The sequence below is a fragment of the Siphateles boraxobius genome, unplaced genomic scaffold (genome assembly GCF_051911475.1).
Source record: "Siphateles boraxobius isolate OS27281-9 unplaced genomic scaffold, OSU_SipBor_1 3, whole genome shotgun sequence".
In the NCBI taxonomy this organism is placed as follows: Eukaryota; Metazoa; Chordata; class Actinopteri; order Cypriniformes; family Leuciscidae; genus Siphateles; species Siphateles boraxobius.
Window position 1 is genome coordinate 7,476,976 of NW_027508919.1, and position 27,568 is coordinate 7,504,543.

The window sequence follows — 27,568 nt, forward strand, 5'->3', positions numbered from 1 at the left end:
TCTCTCTCCGTCTCCCGGGCTTTCTGCTCCCCCATCCCACTTCCTCCTCTTCCCACATGCAACAGGGAGCACTTCCGACTTCAACAAGCACGGCAACTTCCTGATACAGTGGTTGTCGCGTCACGATCCCAAATACCCCGTGCAGAGGATGTCAAGTAAACCGTCTCTCACCAGCCATGTTGTCGCGCTGCGCTGTCTCACCTCTCTTAGCTGGACCTTCCCTCTGTCACTCTGCCTGGCTTTACAAGGCAAACTCCCCTGACTGCCTCCCTCTTCTGAGGCTTGCACGCTTCTCTTTTTCCTGGGTGGTGGTCCTCTTTTACGGGGCGTTTCCGATAGGGGGAGGTTCTCTGTTTCTCTCTCTCTCTCTGTTTCTCGCTCTATCTCTCTCTCCTTTGTGGAGCTCTGTGTTGTGAACGCTGGCCAGTAAGAAATTGTTGACAAAACAAAACATGTAAAAAATTCGGGGGATGTTTGATAAAGGAGGGGCTTTGTGGTTGGACCGAGCTAATGATTGCGCTGAGGTTTCCGCAGGGGCGACGCGTTTGTTTGAATCACTGCCCTCTGCAAGCTGTTTCTATATGGCTCACGCTCTCGAGGCGGACGCTGTTTTACAGAGGCCCCGCCTGAGCTGCAGGTTTGAAGGGGAAAAAAATAAACATGAAAAGTGGCTAAAAAATTAAAAAAAAGGAAAACAAAAGACAAAAAAAAAATCACACAAAAAAAAGCTTTATTGTGAATGTGAACTTGTCACAATGAGGAAATCTTTGCTAAGTGCTCATTCCACATCCTAGTTCATTCTCGAAAACCGATGGGACAAAAACAAACACTCAAACAAGTTACGATGTTAACATGGGATGTACTGTTGAACCACCATCATACGTGTTGGTGTCTGATGGTGAATATGAGGTGGAACTTGCTAAACAGGGTCGCTTTACTACACACGTTTGAATGCCATAACCACCTCATCCTCCATCCTCTCCTTGACTGTTAACAAATTCAATAAATGCAGCTTATTTGTGCTTGCAGACTTTAAACAAACATATAAATATATTTGTATTTATATATAAATCTATATGGGTACCAGTAATATGAAATAATAATAATTTGTTTTACCATGAATAAGCTGTAGCTTATTAGCCTAACATTTTGACTGCTATTGATCGCTTTAATTCTTGACTGTTACGTGTATTTTTTTATTAATTTTACATAAATACAGAACTATTGCTATTTAATAACAGACGTTAAGTGTTTTGGGGAAATGGGAAAACCTATATTATGCAGGACTCGCTCAGTCAGTTGCCTCTTCTTTTTTCTTTTTTTCCTTTTTTTTTTCCAGAGAGAAGTGGTTTCATTTAAACGGATTCATCCTGAACTAGAGGGATTCATGCGCATTAAATATCTCCATGTTCGTGTCTGCGAGTGTTCCGAAACACGAGTGTGTGTGCGTGTACGTCTGCCAGCATGTGTTTTATCCAGTGGCCATACGAAAGACAAACGACACATAAATATACCTCATGAACTTTCATCCACATCTGAGCTCATTCTTTTCGGGGGCGGGAAAGAGGAGACATAAAGCATAAGTACAATGCCTTACACTACAATTGAATGTATCGGCATTTATCTGTGAAAGTGATGGCTTAGCGCACAGAAACCAGAGGCAGCTTCAAACAAAATCTGAAATAGAACCAACTGATCAACCAATCGTCACACAAATCCGAAAACAGTGGCTAACCCATTGGATATGGAGAGCGTTTTAATGGAAACCTACATTCAGCATCTCTTTATCACTTCAGACGTGTCATTGTATCGTGAAACACATTTCTGTTGTGACTATGTAGCGAGCTATCCGAATTTTCATGCTCAAAGCCGTGAAGAAAACACTAGGAAAAGCCAGACCTTGCAGTGAGATACTGTAAATAAACATAGGTGTTTACTGTATTTATAATAACATTTATGACTGTTATCTCCTTACTTATAAGAAAAAAATGCTAATATTATATATACTATGAGTAACTGTCATGTTACTTCACTGGCCTAACTGCGTCTTGGCTGGCTGTTGTGGGGGATATGTCTGGGGAACATTCAGATGGACTTACGTGCACTGCGTCTATATGCACTTTGATTTATCAGGGAAACTTTATTAATGTTTTGTAAATGTTTAATATATGACACTTGTATGTGCCATGCCAGTTTTTACATCATCATGGAAATCCTGTATTTTATTTAACTAATGACCTATTTATTTATTTATTTATTTACCTGTTCATCTGAATTACCAATGGATTAATTGTTCTCAAAGTAATCAAGTGTTTAACCAAAGTTACTGTGACATTGTACCTTTCAATACAGTTGATTTATTTTTCTGAAGAAGATAACTCTATCTGTATGTTTAAAGGGGGCTGGGAGTGCATTTCATTGTTTCAGTTTCTGTCATGATCAACTGCAAAAGTAGGAATAAAAAAGAAAAATGTGTTATAAAAACAGAAATCTTCTCTTCTGGCTTTTCCCTCTCTGTGTTGGTGCTCTGCGTTCTGTCTATTTCTCTGAAAGTGGCATTTTTTCCTTTACTTTTTTTACTTTAAAGGTACACTACACAACATTTGACTCTATATCGCTATTTGTGGTTGGATGTAATTTGTGGGGTTAATTTGATTTTTTTTATTTTATTTTTAAATGTCAGTTGTGCTGCAAATATAAATCATAATTGTAGGCTTGCCATAGTAAATTGGGTAAGGCCATACAACTTATTTTTGTGATGTATTTGCACAATACACAATTTTGCTAAATTTTACCCTGAAAACCTGAGTCTAATCAGTTTTCAGAAGGATAAACAACCACATTTATAGTCCATAAATAATCATATTCACAAGGAAAGAAAAACTGCTTGTTTAGTCCTCTAGTATGCATCTACACCCCATATCTTCACAGATTTGCTTAATGGTTACTCCGTAACTTCTTTTCTGCATTTGCTTTAACTTGTGATTCTCTCAAGATTTCCTGATTTCTGCTTACATCTTGCTCAAACACATTTGTCAAAAGCACGAAACAAGCTTAGAAGACATTTTATCTGCTTAGCTTCATTCCTGGGCACAAAAAAAGGTCCAAGCCCAAAATGGCTAAACAGTAAGCTTTTAATTGTCTTAACCACAAATTATTTCAAAAACAGCAAGAAGTGGCTTGAGAACAAGTCCATCAGGCTCATGTTTTGGCCTGGTCAGAGTCCAGATTTGAACCCTAGTGAATATCTGGTCTCACATTAAACTTACACAAACTAGGAAGCATTTTTCAACTTCTCACAGCTGTTTGAAATCCTCAAGTGGAACAATGACTCCTGTAAAAACCTGTCTGCAAGTTGGGGAAGGCTATTCCGTCCTGTTATCTACAGTATTTGTGCAAGTCTTGCTCATTTCATGACCAGTGATTAAAATGGTTAAGACCATTAACAGACCACTAAATATTTTGCCTTTTTTGCCTTGGCCCATTTTTTTACCCAGGAGTGAACATCACTATCTTCACAGATTTGCTTAATGGTCAGTTCATAACTTGCTTTTCTCTGAAGATTTCCCCATTTCTGCTTTTTTCTTGCTCAAATACACTTGTCAAAAGCACGGAACAAGCTTGAAAGGCATGTTTTATCTAGCTTAGCTTCACATATAGTCATTAAGATCTTCTATATGTAACCTTTTTGAATTTTTGTTTGTTGCTACAGTATGATTTCAGTGTACATACATATGTCTTATGTCCCTCTCCTGTTTTGCAGGACTGCGTTGTCACGGTGACCGCTCTGCGTTCTGTCGCATGGAGGCGCTGCAGCAATATTGTTCACTTCCAGGCTTCCAGCGCATGTGCTGCAAGTCCTGCAAGGTTGACAATTCCACAAAGATCACTGTGATCAAAAGTAGGCCACCATTCAAATCAGAAATAACCTCTAAAGGACAATCCACCATTAGTCCCACACGCCCAACACGCAGAGAGTCCACCACAGCAGCCTTTCTGCAATCTACAGATGGGCAAAGTGACACTTCTGTGAGCACACCTTGGTTATATACGGCCTTAGCAACGTCATCTGATACTCACGGATACACGACAATGCCCGTTTATTCGTATACTACAACTCCTATCTTTAAGCACACTACTCCAGATTTCCTTCCAGAACAGAGCACATCTTTTTCCATTACTACAGCAAGTAGGAATGCAACTGCACCTGGAAATGACATGGTAAACAGCACAGAATTACCTGTTAGTACTGTTATCCCCACAATTTTCAGTGATAGGAATGACACCACCCTCATTCCCAGCACCACCATCCAGTTTGAAGAGTTTGATGGGAGCAGTGGTGCACCAAATGTGGACAACGTTGTGGTACTGCAGTCAACAACAGAATATGGTGGGAATGAAAATGAATTAACAACCTCGGGCACCAAATTACCTGTTAGCACTGTTTTCCCCATCATTTTCAGTGACGTGAGTGACGCCACCCTCATTTCCAGCACCATCGTCAAGTTTGAAGAGTTTGATGGGGGTAGTGGTGCTCCAAATCTGGACAATGGTGTGGTACTGCAGTCAACACAAGAGTATAGTGTGAATGAAAATGAATTGACAACCTCAGGCAAGATGGTCCTTGGCATCCCAGTGACATCTATAGCAGAGGTGCCAACAACCACTGAAGAACCTGTTCCAATGGCAACAACCTCTATATCTACAACTTCCAGTACACCACAGTCAAGTATAACAGCACCCAGCACAGAGAAGATGAGCAGACGGCCGAATAACGTGGAAGAGACGAGCGAGAGCAACGCTATTGATATGCCGTATCGAGTAATCCCGATGGACAGTGAGTTTCCTCCAAATATCATCATCCCCAGGAGAGGGCGAGTGTTTCTGCGTGAGAAAACACGGAATAAGCGCATCCAGGAACTACTTGAGGAGAAGCGAAACTTCTTGAGACGGATGAAAAGAGCACAGGGGATTTGAACCCTGTCCAGTTTCTCTTATAGAGATACAGGTGCCAAATGCTACTTCTGAATCCAGACTTTATCTTGGTGCTTGGATCAAGAACTGGAAAATGGCCAAAATATTTAATTAACTGATGCTTTTCCCTCTTTTAATGACATGGCAAACTGATCTTTGTAGAACAAAACCACTAGTATGTGTTTGCACAGTGTCTTTGAACCTCAGCAATGTCCTTTTAGTAGGTTTCACTGAAGGATATTCTCATTCAAAGTGATTTATCATTTTAAAGAATTAATTCAGCCAAAAATTTTAATTCTGTCATCATTTATTCAGCCTTATGTCATTCCAAACCTGCATGACTTTCTTCCTGATGTAGAACATTTTCCATACCATATAACTGAATGGTAATGAGGAGCTATCAAGCCCCAAAATTACAATAAAGCATCATACGAGTAATTTCCCATAGTCTTCTGAAGCCATTTGGTAGCTTTGTGCAAAAAACAAACAAACAAACAAACAAAATCATTTTCACCAACAATATCATAATAGATGATAAAACATAAATCTTGAAATATTCACATTTCAGGATATTCAAATATGGTTCAAGATTTGTTATTGTACTTTTATGGTTCTGTTTTGAAGTTTAACTGCTTCTGGTCCCCATCCACTTTCACTAAATGAAAAAAAGCAGCATGAAAAATAAAGGGTCAACAAGAAGATGAGTGAATGATGAGAGAAATTTCATGTTTGGGTGAACTAAAAGCCATTGACAAAGAGTTAAATTAATTATCATTTGCACAAATGCGTTTGCCCAAATATGCTGAATGACAGATACAGACAATAGGCACATACTCTATTATCTATAAGTTACAGTAGCTTATAAATAGTGTACTATTTTATTGAGTTGGCATCAGTCTGCAATGTACTGTATATGTTGTCTATGTTATGTGTCAGCTGCAGATTTTATCATAAAAATTTTATTTTTACATGGGGTCAAAAATATGAAACCCACGGTGATAACATGGCAGTTCAGTACATTGTGATTATATTGAAAAAATGAGGGTCAACAAGTAAATCAGCTGTCACTTAATGTACAGTAAATGCTCTTTCGGTATGTAAAATGAATAGCTCTAATTTACCCCAGAGAAGCGAATCAGTGTTAAGTGCGTATTTAGCCAGACATGACATGCAGTCAAGACATTTCCATTACTCAATATATCACTGTCTCATATGTTTTGGCTCACATGTATCTGTGATGAGAAAAATTACGCAGTTGTTTTCACTGGCAAGTGATTTGACAAGAACAATTCAGGGATGCTCCATAGTGAATACTTACAATTTTTTTTATGCCTGTGAATTATATTTCCTTTCACCTGTATGCAAGCTTATGCTGAACCTTTATCAAATTAGATCAAGAAGATAAATATTTTTTGTGAGATATTAATGATTATGAGTGTGCAAAGATTTCAAAGACTCCATCATTATGTAAAAAGCAGAAGAAAAAAATCAAAAACAGAAAATAAATGTTCTATATTGCAAAAGTTTCACATTCCTCATATACATTTTCTTTTACAGACCTTTTTAGATGTTTATAGTTACTTCAATTTAAAGTGTATATCTTTTTCATTAGAATTCTAAAACAAGCATTTTTTTATTTTGTAATCTAGCAATTCATTATTCTTCTCTACACATTTTGCTCTTAAAACCTTTTTATATAACTCACGTGTTAAATAATTAGGACACACTTTTACAACTGTTTAGTAGGTTAACTACGAATTCTTTAAAAATACTTTAAAAAAATAAAATAAAAAAAAGCTCACATACTCTTCTTATTATTTTACATCTTTGCATGAAGGTTTTCTTGAGAAAGAACTGGTATAATTAGAACAGAAGAAATTGTGTACCTCTGGTCAAATCTTTGCTAAAGTCTCCTGTTAAGAAAAAGTCACTAGTGTTTCCCATAGAGTTTCATAAGATATTTTTAATAAGAGAACAATTCAAAACTTTGCCAAGGCCGGCCAACATCCGCAAAATTCATATATTTTAATATGAATATTACACTTTTAATTCTGTGCTATGTTTTCCATATAAATTGTAGCTAGAACTATATTCTTAGTATATGTCGACAATTGTCACATTTGTATCTCTTCTAAATTGTATAAGGAATTATAGGACAAACACCGAAGTCAAGGTTGATACACAACTAAAACTCCTGAGCTATGAGAGTTCAACTTCTGAACAATTTCCTCTCTCCTCTCTGCAGAAGATCTTGAAATCTGAGGTAGGTTGTTGAGTTTAAAGCTGATGTAATTTAAAGCTGATGCACTATCAGAGCAGAAATGCATTGGTTAACAGGTCAGTCCCTATGGTAGAGCTTCGTCAGAACAAACAATCCACTAGTTACCCCACCCCCAACTCACGCCATTGGTCAAGTCAGCATGGTTATTGTAGGACTAGATTGGTCACTCCAAACGAAAAAAAATATAATCTTTGAATATCTTAGTTGTATTTGCATAGCCTATTAAGCTAAGAGAAAGTTTTTAAACACTAAAAAGGTACACACTTAAACTGTAACATGTTTTTTTTTTCTTCACAGATTTAAAGGGTCAGTTCACCCCAAAAAAAAAATCCTGTGATCATTTACTCCCCCCTTAAGTTGTTCCAAACATGTATGAGTTTCTTTTCCTCTGTTGAACACAAAAGAAGATATTTTGAAGAATGTCGGTTACCCAACCCGTTCTCATTCCCAGGGCGTCATATACTTACGCTTCTGTCACGTCCGTCTGCGTCTACTACCAACGCACATGGCACCCTCTAGCGTCAATATGAGGCACAGAGCTTTCCACTAACTCCAATGTAAACCCATCCGCGGCCCTATTGGAAACCCAGGGCAACTTCGTCAGTCATCAACTCATTCCAATATAAACCAGATGATGGATATTGATATCCTTAATAAAAAAATGTGCTTGATAATTTTACAATACATTATAATAATGTTATGGATATTTTTTTTTTATTATTTACCTTTTGATGCAGAGAAAGGCATTTTTTCACAGTTTTCGACAGATGCTATTTTAATGTATTTTATTTTAATATCCTCAACATTTCATAACTTAATAACACGAAAGTGTGCTTAAAATTTCAACAATGCAATAGGATAATATAACAGTTATTATTTTCGATAATGTAGGCTAGGCCTATCCTTTGATTCTGAAAAATAAATGCGGTAGAAAAAAAAAAATTGATTTTTAAAAGTGCGGATGTTTTTATTAGCTTATATCTACAAATTGCCATATTTATCGTCATCCCTCCAATAGTGATAAGTAGTTAATATGAGACAGCAACTGTCAAAATGATTGATTGACAGGTGGGAATGTCTATCGTTTGATCTTCCCCCACCCCTTCCGGTTCCTCCCCTTCCTGCCCCGCCCCTTCCGGTTCCGCCCCTTTATGTTACCTTTGACCTAGTTCCGTCCCTTCCTGTTACCTTTGACCTAGTTCCGCCCCATCCGGTTACAGCTTCTGTCAAAATGATGGATGATGGCCTTTGATCTAGTTCCGCCCCTTGCGGTTACAGCTTCTGTCAAAATGATGGATGTGTGACAGTTAGTTTGATCGTTTGAAGTTAGTTTGATCAAGAAAAGGGAGGTATTGGCCTTTGATGTTAACATAAGCTTTGATGTTACAGTTACAAAGTGATGTGACAGTTAGTTTGATCGTTTGAAGTTGGTGTTTTGTCACCGCATCCACTAAATATCCCTGAGCTTTATCACAGGCAGCTGTGAAAGGGATAAGAACAAATTGTGGAAGTTTATCTGTTCTGTAAAAGAATATAAAATAAAACCTCACACAAAAAGTTTAAAATAAATGTAGAACTATTCACTGAACCAAGCTTTTCAGTTTAAATAAAATGGAGCCACAAAAATATTCCAAACAGTTAAAAAATGTATTAGAGACTTGAAGAAAAACATACAGCTTATGTAATACCTCACACAAAAAGTTTAAATAAAATGGAGCGACAAAAAATTGTACAGTTAAAAATGTATTAGAGAGTTGAAGAAAAAAAAAATGCAATGTATGAGTGATCTCACACTGACTCAAAACATAGGGAGCGCTATACACACTATGTGTGTGTGTGTGTGTGTATGTGTGTGTCAAAGCAGGAATTCCCCTTCCTCCGCATTGCTGAGGACGTTGGAAGTTTAGAAGGGGCGGAACCGGAAGGGGCGGGACAGGAAGGGGAGGGGCCGGAAGGGGTGGGGGAAGATCAAAGGATAGACACGCCCACCTGTCAATCCATCATTTTGACAGAAGCTGTAACCGCAAGGGGCGGAACTAGATCAAAGGTCATCATCCATCATTTTGACAGAAGCTGTAACCGGAATGGAGCGGAACTAGGTCAAAGGTAACAGGAAGGGGCGGAACTAGGTCAAAGGTAACAGGAAGGGGCGGAACCGGAAGGTGCGGGACAGGTATTAGACTACTATTTAACTACTGTATTAGATCAGTAGTAGATCGGTGATTGTGCTTTTGTATGCGTAGGCACTGGTCAAATGTAGCCAGGGGTGCCTCACGGTTCCCGCGTGATCATAACCGACGAGTCACGGTGACGGATCTATCTCTGAAGTGATAAGTAAGTTAGTCATAAACTCTCCAGATGATTTGTATGTCGTTAAAAAATATTTATCAAACATGAAATATTTTCAGAAAGCCGTCTGTTTACCCAGAGAGAACTAATACTGCTGCAACATATTTTTCTTTTGCAACATATTTTGATGCAAAAACCACTTGCTTAGCCCGCTAGCCTGAATTAACGTTAGCTTTCCTAAAAGATTTTAAAATTAAGTTTGATGGTAATAGTCAGCTAGTCATCTTCTGTTTTCTAAAGCATGTTCCCTTAAAGGAATATTAAGATTTAATCTAAAGAATAACTTTCAAAAGCCAAGACTAATTGAATATGATTGAGGATACCAGGGCTAACATTTCCCTTGCCGCTAGCATTTAAATAATGTTACACCTTGCATTGATGGCATACATGCCTGTTAGCCTGTTGGTTATTTACTCACTCCTGTCCCACTATTCTGTGGTGCTATACCTTAATTTTCTACAGTAATTTGAATTTGATATTAGCCTCTGAAGATTTCCTTCTGCCTTTGTACATTGCAGTCCATTCCAGCACTGTGTAATTAGCATTAAAAGTCGATTTCCTAATATGTTGAGATTTTAGCAGTTGGTGAAGTGCTGGAAGAGCAAGAGAGTAAATGGTTTACTGACAAAAGTGTGAGGTATTTGATATTTGTTGCACTAAGTAGAAAATCTCAAAATATTGCATGAGTGTAATAACACAAGTGCAGTTGTTAAAAGACTTAACATTAGCTCAGATACTATATTTTCTCTAGGGAGCAGGGTGGCTTAAGAAATGTATCAATTAATGAACAACTACTCCAAATAAGTATGATATTTCCAATTCCTGCCACAGATAAATGACAAATTAATGATCAGGTTTATCAGTTTATTCAAACGTGTTTATAAAAGGTTATTATTGACTGTTCAAACTGTATCTTCTTTGCATTTAAATCTACTCTTACTTTACTGAGTCTTATGAATAAATGAACATCAGCTGCAGATGTCACTTAGTGTTGCTTGCTGTTATTTAATAATACCATGTGCTGCTGTTAACGAGTAATGCATCATTTTAATATGATGTTGATAATCCTGACATGATTCATTTTCATTTGCAGAAATGACAAATCCGAAAACGAAACCATGCCCTTCCTGCCAGACTCCTAACAAGCTGAACAGAAAGACCTGCGTTGCCTGCCTGTGCTGCCTCCAAATCAAGCTGGATATAAAAAAAAAAACAAGAAAAAGTTAGGAACAGCAACTGGGCCTCGTCAACCCCCCCCCCCAAGAGGTAGGCCTACCAGATAATTATATAATAATCACAGTTGTAAATATTTTTAATATCACTAAAGGAACTATGTGTAGTTTTTTAGGTATTTTATTATCTAAAATCAATATTTTTATTCATAAATATGTCTTCAATGGTGTACAAATACCTCTTCCAATTATCTGACTTATCCTCGTAAACGAAGAATTTATTATCTTTATATACATGTGACGGGTAGGTCCACGGAGGCTTCCACGTCGTTCTGCCATCTTGAAAAACTATAATAGCAGAGAGGGTCAAAAAGTACTAGGCCAATGTGTTTCCACAACGCGTTTTCGTTCAGAGCCAGCGTCACGTGACTGAAAGCAGCAGAAACGGAGGAGCAGAGCAGTGAAAGGCGCTTGTCACTGCCCCGGCAAGTTTAAAAGGATGCATTGCACTGTTATTATTCATGCTGTAACATTCGTTTGTTCGTTGTGTCAAGTTGCAGTTTGTTTGAAATAACAAACCTGTTCACCCACATGAAAACTGGACGAAGTGCTATTAGAAGACAATCTTGTCATAGCTTTTTGGTACATAACAGCTACCGTAGCTGCAACACGCATTTGAAAAAGCGAGGCGCTGGAGAGCACAATTCGTTTGAATGCAAAATACAATTTCACCGCTAGATGGGAGAAATTCCTACACACTGTCCCTTTAAGAGTTAGAAGGTTTGTGTTTTGGTTGCCAGAAGGGCTGGAAAAAATATAGGTGGGTTTAGTTCAATTTTAGAACAGACTTCTAAAGCTGAAAGCATCCACACTTATACAGGCTACATTGACCCGTCACAGGAAACATTTGCAATCTGATCTATCCAACCATTATTGCTTTCACACAAGTGTATCTGCCCACTTCTTTGCCACCATCAGGGCTGCAATGAACCACGATTCCTTAAAACCCTAAAACAACTTTTTTTAGTTAATGATCTGTAAGACTGGGGCTTTATTAATGCTGCTCATTGATTCAAGTAATTTATTTGACATTTGGGTATAAAGTGTTTTAATTCTACAATATATGGTGTAAAAACATCTGAGTGCTGCCCTCTTCAGGTTGAACGGTGGCTACTGCAGTTGAATTTTCCTATTGGAAGTTGTGGTGCCCTATGACGTAAGAGGGTACCAGCTAATCACACCCTTCCCTACAGAGAGACATGTGTCAGGTGCACGACCCCCCTCCCCAACAGCAACAATTTTTTACCGTCTATGATTAGACCGTTTGTTTTTTATTTTATTGCTTGCCATCTCATCCAGTAGCGGGTGCTCTAAACGCTTTTTTTTCATGGGGGGCGGGGCTTGTAGATATTCGAATATATTCTAATACATTGCTTGATATTTGATATCCGTTCGAATTCCATTTTTGTCAAAAGTGACAGCCCTAGTATTTATATGTATGCCGGATTCAACCATATACTATTCATAGCTACACATACATTCAAGTGCCTTAGTAAAACCTTATCAACATATCACAGTGCCCCTGTAGCTCACCTGATAGTGCACGAGCATCATGTACTAAGGTTACCGTAGTTGCCCAGGTTTGATTTGAGGCAATGCCCTTTGCAGCTTGTCTTCCCCAATTCTCCCTGTTCCTGTCATTCTTTGATTGTCCCTAAGCCTTTATTCATAAAAGCAAAAAGAAACGATTACACTCCTTCAAAACCACATATTAGACAATATGTCCATCCTAATAAAGTCCTTTTAGGGCAGGGGTCGGCAAATAAGTCTGGCATTGGGCCAAATTTTTTTCAAGTCATTAGATGGCGGGCCAGGGCATTGTAAATTGACCATTTATATTCTGACATTTGCTGTCTGTGCAATTAGTTCAGATGGTAGTGCACAGGACTCCAGTCCGGGGGGTCGTGTGATCAGTCCTCACATGCTGAAGTAGTATTTTTTTTGTTCCTTTTTTCAAAAAATGTATTGTGTAGAGATCGATAGAAAGAGGGGCATTGCATTGACTGTGCAATAAAAAACAATAAGCTGACATAATCTTCATAGTGGACAAACTGTTTTAAGCGCCAGCAACTTCATCTTGTGCCTGTGTCACCTTCTCCCCTCTCTCACCCTCCTGCTCCCTCTTCAGTGTCCTCTCACCCTCCTGCTCCCTCTTCTGTGTCCTCTCACCCTCCTGCTCCCTCTTCTGTGTCCTCTCACCCTCCTGCTCCCTCTTCTGTGTCCTCTCATCCTCCTGCTCTCTCTTCTGTGTCCTCTCACCCTCCTGCTCCCTCTTCTGTGTCCTCTCATCCTCCTACTCTCTCTTCTGTGTCCTCTCACCCTCCTGCTCCCTCTTCTGTGTCCTCTCACCCTCCTGCTCTCTCTTCTGTGTCCTCTCATCCTCCTGCTCTCTCTTCTGTGTCCTCTCACCCTCCTGCTCCCTCTTCTGTGTCCTCTCACCCTCCTGCTCTCTCTTCTGTGTCCCCTCACCCTCCTGCTCTCTCTTATGTGTCCTCTTACCCTCCTGCTCCCTCTTCTGTGTCCTCTCACCCTCCTACTCTCTCTTCTGTGTCCTCTCACCCTCCTGCTCTCTCTTCTGTGTCCTCTCACCCTCCTGCTCTCTCTTCTGTGTCCTCTCACCCTCCTGCTCCCTCTTCTGTGTCCTCTCACCCTCCTGCTCCCTCTTCTGTGTCCTCTCACCTTCCTGCTCCCTCTTCTGTGTCCTCTCACCCTCTTGTTCTCCCAGGAGAAGGTGCCACAAGACCCCAAAACGTAAAATAAAAGGTTAGTAATCAAAAGACTGTTAATGTGCAAATGTAAAGGGGTAAACTGGTTATGTCCACCTTGTCGTGCACGAAATAAATCTACCTTGTACTTTGTATAGCTTGCTAAACTTTTGATATCTGGGTAGGAACACTGAACCAAAACTAATGCAGTCCACTACAAACCACATATAATTTTTCATTTATCATTTTTCAGAATGCAGAAAACATTCTATTGGCAAAACATCCGACAAAAGCCATGGCAGGAGACATTATGTCTCCACTTCCACACCACTGTACATGAAGTCAAAACATCCAGAATACTGCCGCTGATGTTATTTTGAGCCTTAGTCTGCGCAGAATAGGAGTGCAGCCGTAGTATCAATGTCATGCCAATATACCTATCCAAATAATTTGCTCGCAGAGCTTAGCTGTGATAAGGTGAAATCCACTTTATATAGCTGACTGATTAAAACCAAACTTATCAGATTAAATGAACACTTGAACATAAGCGTGATGACAACTACCTAGAATGACAGAAACCATTTTTGTGAGAAATATATCTGGCTTGTACTCTGATGTTTTATTTTGGCCCATGTCCCATTTGCTAACATGAGCCATTTTCACATATGATCTCAATGTCTGGAGCATCGAGTCCAGGAGTACGAAATAGTTTCGGACTATATAGTTGACTATATAGTGAGCTTGCAATTAGGGCTGTCCGAATGTATAATGAGAATTATTATACCCTATATAGTCCACTCAAAGTATCCCGAAATGCATTTTGAAAAGCAGTGTACAACCGATGCCGTATATACCAGCATGCATGGTGCTCATTGCTGCACATCAGACACCGACATAGCTGCAGTGTGTCGTCATCTACACCAAGCTCATCTTTGGTAGCATTCAGGATGTCCACTTGTTCTTTGAGCATCCTTACAGTCTACAATAACAAATGTCCTTTCATGTATGCATGTACATTATTTGTTTTTATTTTTCATTATAATATCAACATCACTGTTGAAAAATGTACCTTGGCGTATCTCTGGCTTAAAGTGCAGCCCATATTCTTGACTTTCTTTTTATTCCACCCGGAAGCCAGAAGGGTCAGCATGTTTGTTCTTCCTGAATTCAATGTCAGTACAAATGATTAACAACAACAAGGGCCCCCAACCCACCTCCCACACACACACACACCTGCTTTGGACATGTACTTGGTCGTGATTGCTGCCCTGGACAAGAAACTGTTCACTTGCTCAACCTCTTCTCCAATTGTTGAGCCTGCAGCTTCCTGAAAAGCGCCTCCCCATTTGATCTAATAAGAAGTGCGTACAATACATGTTATTTCTAAATAACTCAAATGACTACTAACTTAGTCATTAAAGTTGCAATTGTACCTCGCATTTCCAAGTTTGAGCCTTTGCATGCATTACAGACAGGAAAGGACGCATGGACAGGAGCTTCCTCATCTCAGGGCATTGCTGAGCCACCTTGGACAAATATGGGAAATATTTGCATGCCACATCGGAGCAAAGGAATGTGATGTTTCCTGGGGCATTTTCTGCTAATGTCCTTTGGAGGTAAAGAGGGTAGGCAAAAATCTCCCCTCGATACATGTTTAGTGCTCCAAGGAGGACTCCATGGCGACAGACAGCAATTTCAAGCCCTTCCTCATCCAATTTGCTGGTGTTTTTCCTGGAAGACTCCTTAGCTGCTCTCCAACTTGAAGTTCCACATAACCCTTTTCCTGAGATCTATAAGTTCAAAGATTATAACATAAAACTAAATGTATTTTTAAACTCTTTAAGAATTGTGACTGTCGACAGGTTCTCAAAGTTACAGGACTGGATGATGTGTTCTGTTTGCAGAACTAGGATAAACTAGTTTAACATGTATGGAACCTCCAAATGTATCGATATAAAAAGCCATCACTGTCCTTTTGAAATAGATAGAGAAATTAAATCTGAGCTTCATAAAGTTTTCAGGTATGCCTTTCCTACCTTAGTAGGAAAGTAGTAAGTAATTTTAAAAAGACATTAAACCCTGGAGAAGCCTAAACCAAGCAAGTCTAAGAAATATCAGTAAATTCCTGCACAGGTTACACTTTCTGTTCTTGTCAACAGACTCTTTCATGAAAAATAAGTCTCTATGATTATGTTATTTTACTTAAAGTAAATAGTGTCAAAACAGCAGTGAGACAAAAACAAATATTGAAACTTGCATGATTTGTTTGTCTGTGGATATTGTCAACAAACTCAGCAACCTCCTCATCTTTATGAATAAAGACACCTTCAAAGTTGCCTGGCTCTGAAGTGCTGAAACAATACAGTGAGAGCTGTTCAAACAAACAATGTCCATTTTGCATACAAAGTTGACACGGGCTACTAGTTAACTTAACCCATATCTAATGCATAAAGTAAAAAATATTATTTCATATTGAAATTTCTAAGTTTTGGCTCCTTAACCTGATTTGGTTACTAAACATTTGAAGATTAGGAACAAATAGTTAGGAATACTTTTTTGGTCTAAAATCTCAAATGTGAAACAAGATTTAATGACATCTAAATGTGAAATACCTTCCATTTGATTTGAAGCGATAAAGCTTGCGGTTTCCGTCAACTGACACTGCAAGCATCTCTGGAGTGTAGGCAGGGCAGTCAAATGATTTCTCGTGGAATATCTTCTCCACCTCGTATGTCACAACGACCCACTCAGAAAAGCTTTTGCTGAAGGTATCAGCTGATATTTTGCCAGCCTTTTAGATATAGGACAAACGTAGGAGAAAAGTCTATGGAAAATAATATTTGTGTATGTGTAACTCACCATAAACACTAACTAATAAACATTGCATGCATCTTCATTAAGCTTGGCAAAATTGAAAACTCACTCTTTCGAAGCGCCCTGTTCTTTCATCAAGCATTTAGATGTACGCCTTCAGTGATACACCTGGTGTGGCCTTCTTAAGGTCGTAGAAAGTTTGAAAGACACCAGTGGTATACAGGGTGCAGAAATTCATGGTGCCTGGCCAGTATCCATCACGCGGGATGTCCTTAATGGTGGGGGACCATGTTAGGCAACAGCTGGTGCAACTCACAGCTGGCAATACAACGTTGTAGCCGCCTGTAGGGAGCATTAATTCGAATGAATAAATTAAGTAATAGTGTTAATTTACCTCAACAGAAGAAGGAGACCGGCTGTTGTTTCGAATTCCCTCTTTCTGATAAGTTTAAATGGTTACAGGAAAATATTGCAAGAAGATTTTGCGGAAAACACATGATAATGCACTTGAAATGTAGGTACTGCCACCTTGTCGTGCTCGTGCATTACATTACAGGAGACAATAACACACATACACCCACAGTGAAATTGGGCAAAACCCCTTGCATGATGAGTAATCATGAACAACAAGAAGGAAGGGAGGTGAGTACGCATGTGTGGGCGTAGTGTGTGTGACAGAAGAGAAAGAGAGACGGAGCCAGTGCCGCCATTCCCACCACACGCTATGAGTAGGGCACCAAGTGCTGAGGGGGCATTAAAATGCCGATATTATGTCAGTATAGAAATCTTATTATGGGTTTCTTAGGGATGTATATAATAAAACAAGGCAGAACAGGGTATTAAATTGCTCTAGAAAGCAACGATGGTTTAGAAAGTTAAAGTTAAACTGCAGCGCCACTGGACAGGGTACCAGTTGTGTTATGCAATTATGCCAGTTATGCAGAGTTTTCTGCACCACGCGGGATGGTTGAATCATTTATCAGCATTGATGAACCGCGCAAAGAATATTATATCGTTTTTAAACGGTACTTATAATATACCCGCAAGGAACCGTGATGTGCATGCAATTCTCAGCGGGCACAACTAGGCACAACACTGGCAAGCGAGCAGAGCAGATAGAAAAATGTCAACAATATGCCTCAGTTTAGCTGTAAGTGTACAGGGTAAGTTACAGTGACTAAATAATAGAGACTGCAACTCTGCAGCTTCTCAAGATTAAAGCGAAGCTACCATGTGTTAAATGTCCACTTACCATTTATGGTAATGACAGCCACATTTCTGCCAGGTGACGCATGAATGTTGGCTGTTGAACAGCCACACACACGATCTGGTCTCTGGATAGGTAACAGTCGTGCTATCAAAAAATTTAAATTGTGTATTGTTTAGATACCCAAAAAAAGCACACACACTAAATTGTTCTGCAAATATTAAAGCAACACCAAGTAACTTTTCCTCTGCGGTTGCCCTACAGGTTGGAAGCGGAATTGTCCATTACTGCTGTCGTAAATAATTTACCCTACCGCAGCCTATTGTCGCACGCGCATGCTCGCTGTTTATCCAGCACCGGCTTTGGAATCAACAATGGCCACAGACAAGGTAGAGTATGATGCATGATTTTATGAAAGTAGGATGTAACGCTTGCCGTAAAGCAACTCAAATTTGTAGTTCTCTTATGTCTCATTAGAACTACAGAAACGTGACCCGATCTGGCAATCTTACATAGCGTGGATATATCAGATAAAGGAACGCAAAGCGGTGGCATAAGTGCATTTCACCATGTCACGACTTGATGAACCAGTAAAACGATTTTGAAAACATTATTTTAAGGTAAAAAATCTTACTTAGTGTTGCTTTAACTATTTATTCAACTAAAAATATGCATTGCATAAAGAATATGAAAGACATCAACATTTGGTTTCTTAATGTGAATCCAGTAACAGGAATAACACATGTTTCATACATGGAAATGGTCTTACCCATTTCCTGGCGCAACTCTGACAAAGGCTGCAAAAACCCTCCAGTTAGTGACTCTCTGTTGTGCAAGACAAAGCGTGAATGAACAGCATTATCACAGTCCTCACAAAGGAACGGGAAAGGCAGGCAGTCCAGACACCTCACAACAGTTTGTTTGCCACACTGGCACCCACAATGTGGATGTGGATCTTGGGTAGCCAGCATATTTTCAACAAGAAATGGCCTGGCCTCTTTCCACTTTTGTGAAGAGATTTTGTTTCTGATCTCACAGTCAGTAGCAGCTGACTCAGGAGATGCCTCACAAGTCACTGCTGTATCCTCTAATGTAATATCTACTCCATCCTCAAGCAGCTCAAGGAGCTCCTGACGAAGCACTTCAGTTTCAGATCCTAACAGAAAAAGAATAAAAATTAATAAAATTCGCCAATAAACCAACTCTATTGTTTCAAATTGACAACAGCTCATACATTTCTACCTAAACTTAAAACTGTGAAGAAATGACATCTAAACTAATATGTAAGGGATAATGTATAGCGAGGCGGTTGTTTGAATAAGAGGTTTTGAATAAGCCTGAAGGGTTTGTATTCACTATAACAATCACCTCGCTATAGATTATCCCGCTTATTACATGGCTACCTACCAAATAAATAAATAATTTGACACAAAATATTGATTTAAAAAAGAGTTTATTGATTTAAAAACGATTGTATTGCTTCCGCTAAAGAAAATAGTCCGTTCCGTCTCTGAACTGCGTCCATGGCAACGCTATGATTTTCATGGCAACGGTGTGTTATACTAAGCAGCGTCTGTTATCAAGACATAATGGACTGCATTCAACGTTGGAATTCTACCAAGCCATGTAATAAAGTATAATTTAGTATATAGTATAATCTACCCAGGCAATTACAATACACTATGCCTTAATTATGTACCTTTTGTTAGGTTGACACTGGCAACATCAGTAGGTGCCGCACATCTGGGCTGTTCTGTGTTAACAATATTTTTTTTAAGGAAATACAGGTGGCAAAGACATGCAGGCTTTATTAGGGAGACTATCTGTCTAAGGGAGAGTATCTCTCGTACTGCGTAATATCTTACGCTATGGGGAAAACCTCTTTTCCACGAGATATTGAAGCCAAAAATTATCCTTAATTTTGAATTAATGTAAAACGCTGTGCAGCAGCATGCAGACATAGGCAAGACGGCTTGCGCGCCTATTGGCTGCCCTGCGGCAACAGCAGCAGCCTATCGAGAGAGGCTCTGCGTGACAAATATCCAATGGGGGCATTTCGCGCCCATTTCGTCACATCCCGCCAGAAAAGGGCGTGGTCTCGCACTGTAAATATAGCTCGATTAGGCTGGCATCGCCGCCTTTAGCTGCCGTACCTGCTACGCTTTCCGGCGTTATATCCTTGTTGCGTTTTTCGCCGCTGCGACACACATTTTTTCACTGTCTCTCTCCCTCTCCTAAAAGAGCTGCGTCTTTTTCAAGATGCATAGATCCTGCGGCTCGTGCCGAGCCACACTCAGTGAAGAGGATCGCCATGTCATCTGCGTTTCCTGCCTGGGTGAGGATCATGAGGCTCTCGCTCTCGTCGACGGCGGATGCCCTCACTTTGAGCTACTGCCGATGGTGACTCTGAGGACTTGCCTGGCATCATTCTCAGAGCCTGCACTTCAGCCCGCTGTAGCGCCGCGCCGTAAAAGCACCGTGCCTAGCGCGGCCCCCAGCCTTCTCCTGCCCGCCAAAGCTCACCGGTTCGCCCGTCAGCTTCGCCGACATCGCTCGAGTCCCTCACCGACGGACAGCGGCCGCCATCTGCCGCCGCTTACGCCATTGAGGTCGACGAAACAGCCCTGAGCCTTCTCCAGCCCGTGATAGCTTGCCGGTTCGCCCGCCAGCTTCACCAGCTTCACTCGAGTCGCTCGCTGACGGACAACGGCCGCCGCTTCCGCCATTAATGACGACGAGATAGCTGCATCTGTAGAGAAGGCCAGCTGCTCTATCCTGGCGTCGGACAGTGAGGATTGAGCGAGCTCTGTGGACCTCCCCCCTTCTGCCCGCGAGTCTTAATAATTTTCTTTTCTTTATAAGAAAGCTACCACGCCCCCACCCCCCGTGGGCATGCTACACCGGCAAAATGAGGAAAGAGTGTGTTTTTAGTCCCACCGAGGCCGGACCAATCTCCATTTCTAAAACATTTCTCAGCTCCTCTTAGTTTGATCAGCTGAAAATGTCAATATTGCAGCAATGAGCCTGTTGTATAACACGCACGCCTGCAAACAAACGCCAACACACACAAACTGTGATGACGCTCTATTATCTGCTCGAGCTATTTTTAGATTTTGTCATTTCCCCCTGTGGCTCAGTGGCGAAACCCAAAGCCTTCGCACGGGAGACCCGTGTTCGATCCCAGGTCTCGCAGCAGATAAAATTTAGTCTCGCCGTGGCCAGACTTGCACTGAAACTTTTCGCTCGTTCAGTTCCAAGAAAATGCGACTGTTCCAGTGTATTTTGCAGTAAAGAAGCCATGGCCCGCTTGCCTTCACAAAATGACGTTTCCACGGCGACCCAGAAAAATCATATAAGCAGTGTATTTTCTGGTATTCCGGCCACAGCCGAGGGTGTTATGAGTGTAATAAAAATGCCCACAGCCCAGTGTTCATTTCTACACACAAACACAGCCCGCCACAGTGCAGGGCTCGCACAAATGAGATCGACTCATGTCATTGTGCATTAAATGTAGTGAATGAGGCCACAACCCATTGCCCACAAACACTACACACTGCATGTGCCACGTTTTCTGTAAAACAAAACCAACACACATACAGTCAGCTCAGACCCACGGTGTTTAAGTCTCGCCGCGGCCAGACTCCACCGAAACTTCTCGCTCGTTCAGTTCCAAACAATGTGACTGTTCCTGTGTATTTCCCAGTAAACAAGCCGGCACCACAGCCCGCTTGCCTGCACACAAATCCCATTTTTACGGCGACCCAGATAAATCCCAAAAGAGTGTATTTTCTGGTATTCCGGCTTCGGCCGATGGTGTTATGAGTTTTGTAAGAATGCCCACGGCTCAGTGCCCCTTCCCACACACAGACACAGCCCGCCACAGTTCAGGGCTAGCACAAATAAAATCAACTCATGTCGATTGTGCAAAAATGTTGTGAATGTGCCCACGACACAGTGCCCACAAACACTACACAATGCGTCTCCCTCGTTTTCTGTAAAAACGAAACCGACACACATTCAGTCAGCACAAGCTGACAGTGTTCTCAGTGCAGTGAATGTGCCCGCCATCCCGCGCCCACATTCCTTCACAGACACGCTCAACCCCACGGGGTTTGTTCCGCTCGCTCTCTCTCCACAACCTGTCATAGAGATTTCGAGCGTGACCAGGCTGCCCGCCGTGATCGGCGCGCCTCCCGCCTCGCACACTATAAACACAGTGTTTATGTCTCAGCACACCGAAGCTCTGCAGCCGCCGCTATGCCGCGGCCAGAGCCCGGACTTCATTCTACCCCTAGCTATTCACGCAGATGCGTGTGCAAAGCTTCCCGGGGTATCAGAATGGGTGTTGAACACTATAAAAAGAGGCTATTCGCTAGAGTTTCTAGCTCGATCACATTCAGAGCTCATAGAACACAGAACCACATTACTCGAGCATCTCGAGAATCTGGGTCTCACAGTCATTTGGGCGAAGAGTTCGCTGTTTCCCAGCTAGAAATCTCTTTTCTGGGAACAGTGCTGGACTCGCTGTCTATGACAGCACGTCTGTCGCCAGAGTGAGAACTGGACATTCAGCGCACCGCAAAATACTTTCGCCGCGGCTCTATAGTCCCGCTCAAAAGGTTTCAGAAAATGCTGGGCCTCATGGCCTCGGCATCTTCAGTACTCCAGCTGGGCCTGCTTCGCATACGCCCACTGCAGTTATGGCTGAAAGTGCGAGTTCAACCCCCGGCATGGACCTCTGGTCTGTTTCGCCTCAGGGTCGACATGAAATGCGTTTCGGCTCTGGAACCTTGGAAAATAGTCGACTGGTATCAGTCAGGCGTGAGATCTGGGGACTCCATCGAGTGTGATGGTGGTGTCCACGGACGCCTCCACCTCGGGATGGGGAGCGCTGCTCGAGGGCAGACCGTTCTTCGGCCAGTGGTCAGAACGGGAAAAGCTCCTACGCATAAACTGTCTAGAAATGCTGGCAGTCGACAATGCGCTATGGCGCTTTTGTCCCCAGATAAAAAGCCGCCACGTCTTAGTCCGGTCGGACAACATGTCAGTGGTTGCATACATAAATCACCAGGGTGGCGTCAGGTCCCGAAACCTTTAAAGGCTGACGGAACGCCTCCTGGTCTGGGCTCAGCACAACCTGCTTTCACTGAAAGCAGCGCATATGCCTGGTCACCTGAATCTGGGACCAGACCGTCTGTCCAGAAACAATGTCCCAGCAGGGGAATGGTGGCTGCACCTGCAGACGATCCAACTGCTGTGGGAGACATTCGGCAGAGCGCAGGTGGACCTGTTCGCGTCCCAAGAAAACGCTCACTGTCCGAACTTCTTTTCCAAGAGCAGGGATGCGCTGGCCCACGTATGGCCCCGCTGCCCCCTCTATGCTTTTCCCCCCGTCTCGCTCCAGCCTCAAGTGCTGGAACGAATCAGGGAAAACGGATGCTACTCGTGGCTCCGCTCTGGACAAACCAGAATTGGTTCCCAGTCCTAACGCAGCGGACCAGCACTGCCCCGTGGCCGATACCGGTGAGGAGAGACCTCCTCTCTTCCTCTCTCAGGCAAAGGGCTCGATTTGGCATCCTCGCCTGGAATTATGGTCCCTACATGCATGGGCCATCAACGGGTACCCGCTAACCTCCCAGAGGGAGTGTTAAATACAATCACGCAGGCTAGAGCCCCGTCTACTAGACGGCTCTATTCCTCAAAGTGGTCAGTGTTCTCTGCCTGGTGTAAAGCTCAGGGCTTTTCACCCGCAGACTGCGGGGTTACGGTAGTGCTCTCCTTCCTTCAGGAGCTGCTGGATAAGGGCAGAACCCCATCCACGCTCAAAGTATATGTGGCGGCTATAGCGGCGTTTGCAAAACCGACGTCTGGCCAGTCACTGGGGAAAAACGACCTGGTCGTGTGATTCCTCAGGGGAGCTCGGAGGCTGAATCCTCCCAGACCCTCCTCAGTCCCTGTGTGGGACCTTTCTACGGTTTTGGAAGCCATGAAAGGTGCCCCGTTCGAGCCAATCCATTTGTCAGACATCTGTGAAACATCTGTCTCTCAAAACGGTATTCCTTATGGCTCTCGCTTCAGTGAAGCGCGTAGGGGACTTGCAAGCGCTTTGGGTAAGCGCGTCATGCATGGAGTTTGGGCCTTATGACTCAAAAGTATTACTCAAACCAAGGCACGGGTACGTGCCCACATCTCTCAACACACCGTTCAGGGCCCAGGTTATTTCCCTGTGCGCCCTACCGGTTCGTGATGAGGAGAAGGATGCGAGTCTTCTTTGCCCTGTCAGGGCACTGAGAGCGTTTATGAGTCCCGCTCGTCGTTCTTCAGACAGATTGAGCAGCTCTTCGTTTTGTTTGGCGGACGCTCCAAGGGACTGGCCGCATCAAAACAGAGCCTATCCAGATGGATAGTCGACGCCATAGCACTGGCTTACACTTCTAAGGGCCTGCAGTGTCCTTTGGGTGTCAGAGCGCACTCCATGAGAGGCGTGGCCTCGTCGTGGGCGGGATGTGACGAAATGGGCACGAAATGCCCCCATTGGATATGTATCACGCAGAGCCTCTCTCGATAGGCTGCTGCTGTTGCCGCAGGGCAGCCAATAGGCGCGCAAGCCGTCTTGCCTATGTCTGCATGCTGCTGCACAGCGTTTACATTAATTCAAAATTAAGGATAATTTTTGTCTTCAATATCTCGTGGAAAAGAGGTTTTCCCCATAGCGTAAGATATTACGCAGTACTCGTTCCCTCTCTAGAGAGAACGGAGGTTACGTTAGTAACCGAGTACGTTTTCAGTACAATTCTGACAGTAACATTTGCTCTGTTTTATTAACTGATGGTATTGCTGCTGAGACTGCAAACCCTACAACATGACATAATGAGAGAAAAAAGACAATCTGGACCTTTGAAACTCCTTTTCACAGACTTTAATAAGGTTATGGAGATTAAAACCATGTTAATATCAATCTTTTTTCGTTTTTCATTAATCACAAAATGTGTTTTTGCTTTACCTGTCACAGTGTGTTGATGTTGTTTGGTAGCTGGCGCTGAAAATGACATTAAGACAAATTTAGTAATGGAAATTGTTAAGTAAACAGAAAGGAGAAATATAAGTAGGACTACTAACTAGATGGCATTCCACTGGTTTTCCTACTGGATGAAGGCCTTTTAGGAATAACAAACCCATGCCTGTCACGCTTCTTCCATTAGAAAGGGGTTGGGTAGTGATCCCTCTGTGCCTTGAGTTCCTTCTGAGCCTCACTCTGTGTAATTCAACAAGACACAAAAACGCAACACTCAAAATAATGAGTCAATAATTTAAGTGTAAAATAATTTTCTTTAACGTTTTGCCATAATGCAACACTTAACTTACCTCCAAAACCCCAAGAACTCTGTTAACCTCCTGAAGCTCTTCCTCCAACTCCAAATATTCAGCATCAAAATCCAAACCACTCGTTTTTCAACAAACTAAACAGGAGAGATAATATTGACAGAACATGTCTGTAACATTAAGATAAACAGATAGCTTACTTAATGAAAACCTACAATCAAATGCATCTTCATAGTTTGTACTCGGGTGAAAATGTAAAGTAAAACAAATATGAAAATACATGCAAAGTTATAACGTGCGGTTATAATGTCATAAATTAGCCACTTTGGCATTTTTTTTTACAAATATCCCAGAATTTCCATTTTACACACTCCCTTTAATAACGTTACAATATATCATACTGTAATGCTCGTTTTGTGGCCCATACTTTAATTAATGTTTAATTAATGAAGTTGCCCCAACTTCATAACAGATAGCAACAGTCTTCTCAACAGATTAACCTGCAGCCATGTGTTTCCCTTATGGTAGAATTTAGCTAGCAAGCCCGTTAGCTAGTTTAAATTGGCCTAAACTACTTTGAGAACGAGTCAAAGATTTACATTTAAATGTTTTACTTCTTGAAAAAGGTTTGCGAGATTTTATCAAATCAAGCCAGAACCATTGTATTTCTAAAACATCTGTATATCACCTTCAGAACTTAAAAAATAGCCAAAGTTACCCGTCTCAGAAAATGCGCACGAAGAAAAAACTCCTATCAAACCATCAAACTCTGGTGCATTGGTTGCTGACCCCTGACCCTGTCAGTGTCTCCATAGCAACGGATTATGGGTAGTTCCAGGTAGTTCCCTTTCAAGGGAACTCGAGCTGCGTTTGAGACGCGGTGGGAACGCTCTGCGTGATTACGTCGTGAAGCACGTGTTAAATCAGTCCAATGGAAGCCCGCTACGACATAGGTGACGTCATTGACCAGGAAACTATAAAGCACCCTTGAAATCAGACCGCGACAGCTTCTGCACCTTCAGCAAGCGCTCTCTGTATATCTGTCCTTGTCTATTTATTGTTGTCTGTCAAGCCCCTTATATATATATATATATATATATATATATGGCGAGCAAGCAGAGTTATAAGCACAGCGTCGGCTTTCATCTTGGGGTTCGCAGATGGATCTAGTAGCGGGGTTTGAGACGGGCCCCGCCCTTTCTCAGCCCTTACCTGCTGGATCCGGTGTCTTTGCCCAGGAAGGAGCCCGCTCTGCGGCTTCTCCTTCCCAGGCTGAGGCACCAATATTGCGGCTATCCAGTTCTGAGGATCTGGATGTCGCTGATATGGGGGATATTGAGTGTTCGCCAGCTCATTCCCCTGCTGATGAGGAGCTGTGGGAGGTTTTATCTTGTGCTGTTACTAAATTAAATATTGAGTGGCCAGCCGATGATGTTGATGTTGAATCTAGAAAAAGTCTTTTAGATGAACGATATCTGCCATCTAGATCACGACCTCCTCGTCGGGAACTCCCGTTTTTTCCCGATCTCCACACGAGGTCTCGAGATCGTGGATTAAACCGGCTTCTTTCAGAGTGCATAATCAGCAGACTAGTAACTATAGTAAAGTTCAAGGGATTGATCACTTTGGTTATTTGACTATGCCTCGTGCTGAAGACACGCTAGCAAGCTATCTCTCCCCCGAGTCATCGTCTTCTCTGAAAGCCCCGACATTACCCACTAAACCTTTAAAAAATACATCTTTGTTAGTGGGTAAAGCGTATTCGGCAGCAGGTCAGGCAGCGGCATGCTTACATACTATGTCGATTCTCCAAGCATACCAGGCTGACCTGCTGAGGGACATGGACAGTTGTGAGGAAGTTAGTGCTGAGGCAATTCGAGAATTGCGTCGCACGACAGATCTGTCTCTCCGGGCCACCAAGGAAACAGCCAAATCTGTGGGCCGTTCTATGGCAGCCCTGGTGGCCACAGAACGTCATTTATGGTTAAATCTTTCAGATATTAAAGACAAAGATAGATCTGTTCTTCTGGATGCACCGCTTTCACCATCAAGTCTGTTCGGCGACGCTATAAATTGTGTTGTCGATCGGTTCCAAGAAAACAAAAAACAAGCGGCTGCGTTTCAGAGGTTTCTTCCTCGCCGGTCCAGTGTCCCCGAGGCTGCTCGCAACATAAAGCCTGAGCAGTCTCGTCCGTCTACGAGCTCTGCACACACACACAGATATCAGCAAAAACAGAGCGTCGCCGCTCGGGCTCCTCCTCAATCTGGGGTTCCTGAGTGGCGGTCGCAGCCCAAGCCTGTTAGAGGTAGACAGGATCTGAGGGCTGTCATCACTAAGAGAGCTGGGTCTAAGAAGAAGTCCTGACGCCAAGGCTATCAGGCTTCTGAGGGTGGTCCCCTCCAGGGAGGAACAGCTCCGAGGAACTGTCCCTCCTTGGCACCCTCCGGGGGGCGATTCTCCGAGGAGAGTCGCAGCGTTGCCACTTCGGTTGTTCCCTGCCAGTTCGCCGCTTCAGGGCGCCGAGGTTTCACCGTCCCCGTGCAATCCTCTGAGGAGGGTTGTAGAACGGTCAGTTCGGTTGTTCCCTGCCGGTTCGCCGCTTCAGGGCACCGAGATGATTGTTCCATTAAATCCAGAGGCCAGTACCGAGGGACTGGTTCCCCTATCGGAATTTCTGACAGC

At 42.3% G+C, this 27,568-nt stretch overlaps 2 protein-coding genes and 1 long non-coding RNA gene across 4 annotated transcripts in view; 2 read left to right on the forward strand and 1 right to left on the reverse strand.

The window, feature by feature from the left end:
- The window catches only part of LOC143756866 (A disintegrin and metalloproteinase with thrombospondin motifs 2), a 231,222-nt gene extending 224,722 nt beyond the window's left edge, over positions 1 to 6,500 (forward strand). The window contains exons 21-22 of one of the 2 annotated variants that reach the window (XM_077247690.1): positions 66 to 155; positions 3,764 to 6,500. In XM_077247690.1, coding sequence (XP_077103805.1) covers positions 66 to 155; positions 3,764 to 4,977 — 1,304 coding nt within the window. In that variant the 3' untranslated portion in view covers positions 4,978 to 6,500. The remainder of the gene's footprint in view (positions 1 to 65; positions 156 to 3,763) is intronic. The other variant, XM_077247691.1, reaches the window with a different exon arrangement.
- Positions 6,501 to 9,493: 2,993 nt separating this feature from the next.
- LOC143757089 (uncharacterized) lies at positions 9,494 to 10,826 on the forward strand. The gene is made up of 2 exons (XR_013210390.1): positions 9,494 to 9,589; positions 10,698 to 10,826. It is a non-coding gene; the product is annotated as an uncharacterized LOC143757089 (long non-coding RNA).
- A 3,586-nt stretch (positions 10,827 to 14,412) lies between these two features.
- LOC143757090 (uncharacterized) lies at positions 14,413 to 25,691 on the reverse strand. Its single transcript, XM_077248074.1, has 11 exons — positions 25,604 to 25,691; positions 24,928 to 25,022; positions 24,682 to 24,817; positions 24,566 to 24,601; positions 19,262 to 19,315; positions 18,332 to 18,718; positions 17,608 to 17,709; positions 14,975 to 15,331; positions 14,775 to 14,892; positions 14,611 to 14,702; positions 14,413 to 14,520 (listed from the first exon to the last, which is right to left on the reverse strand). The coding sequence occupies exons 3-8, from the start codon at positions 24,689 to 24,691 to the stop codon at positions 15,285 to 15,287; spliced, it is 636 nt and encodes a 211-aa protein (XP_077104189.1). The 5' UTR covers positions 24,692 to 24,817; positions 24,928 to 25,022; positions 25,604 to 25,691; the 3' UTR covers positions 14,413 to 14,520; positions 14,611 to 14,702; positions 14,775 to 14,892; positions 14,975 to 15,284.
- Positions 25,692 to 27,568: the final 1,877 nt, after the last annotated feature.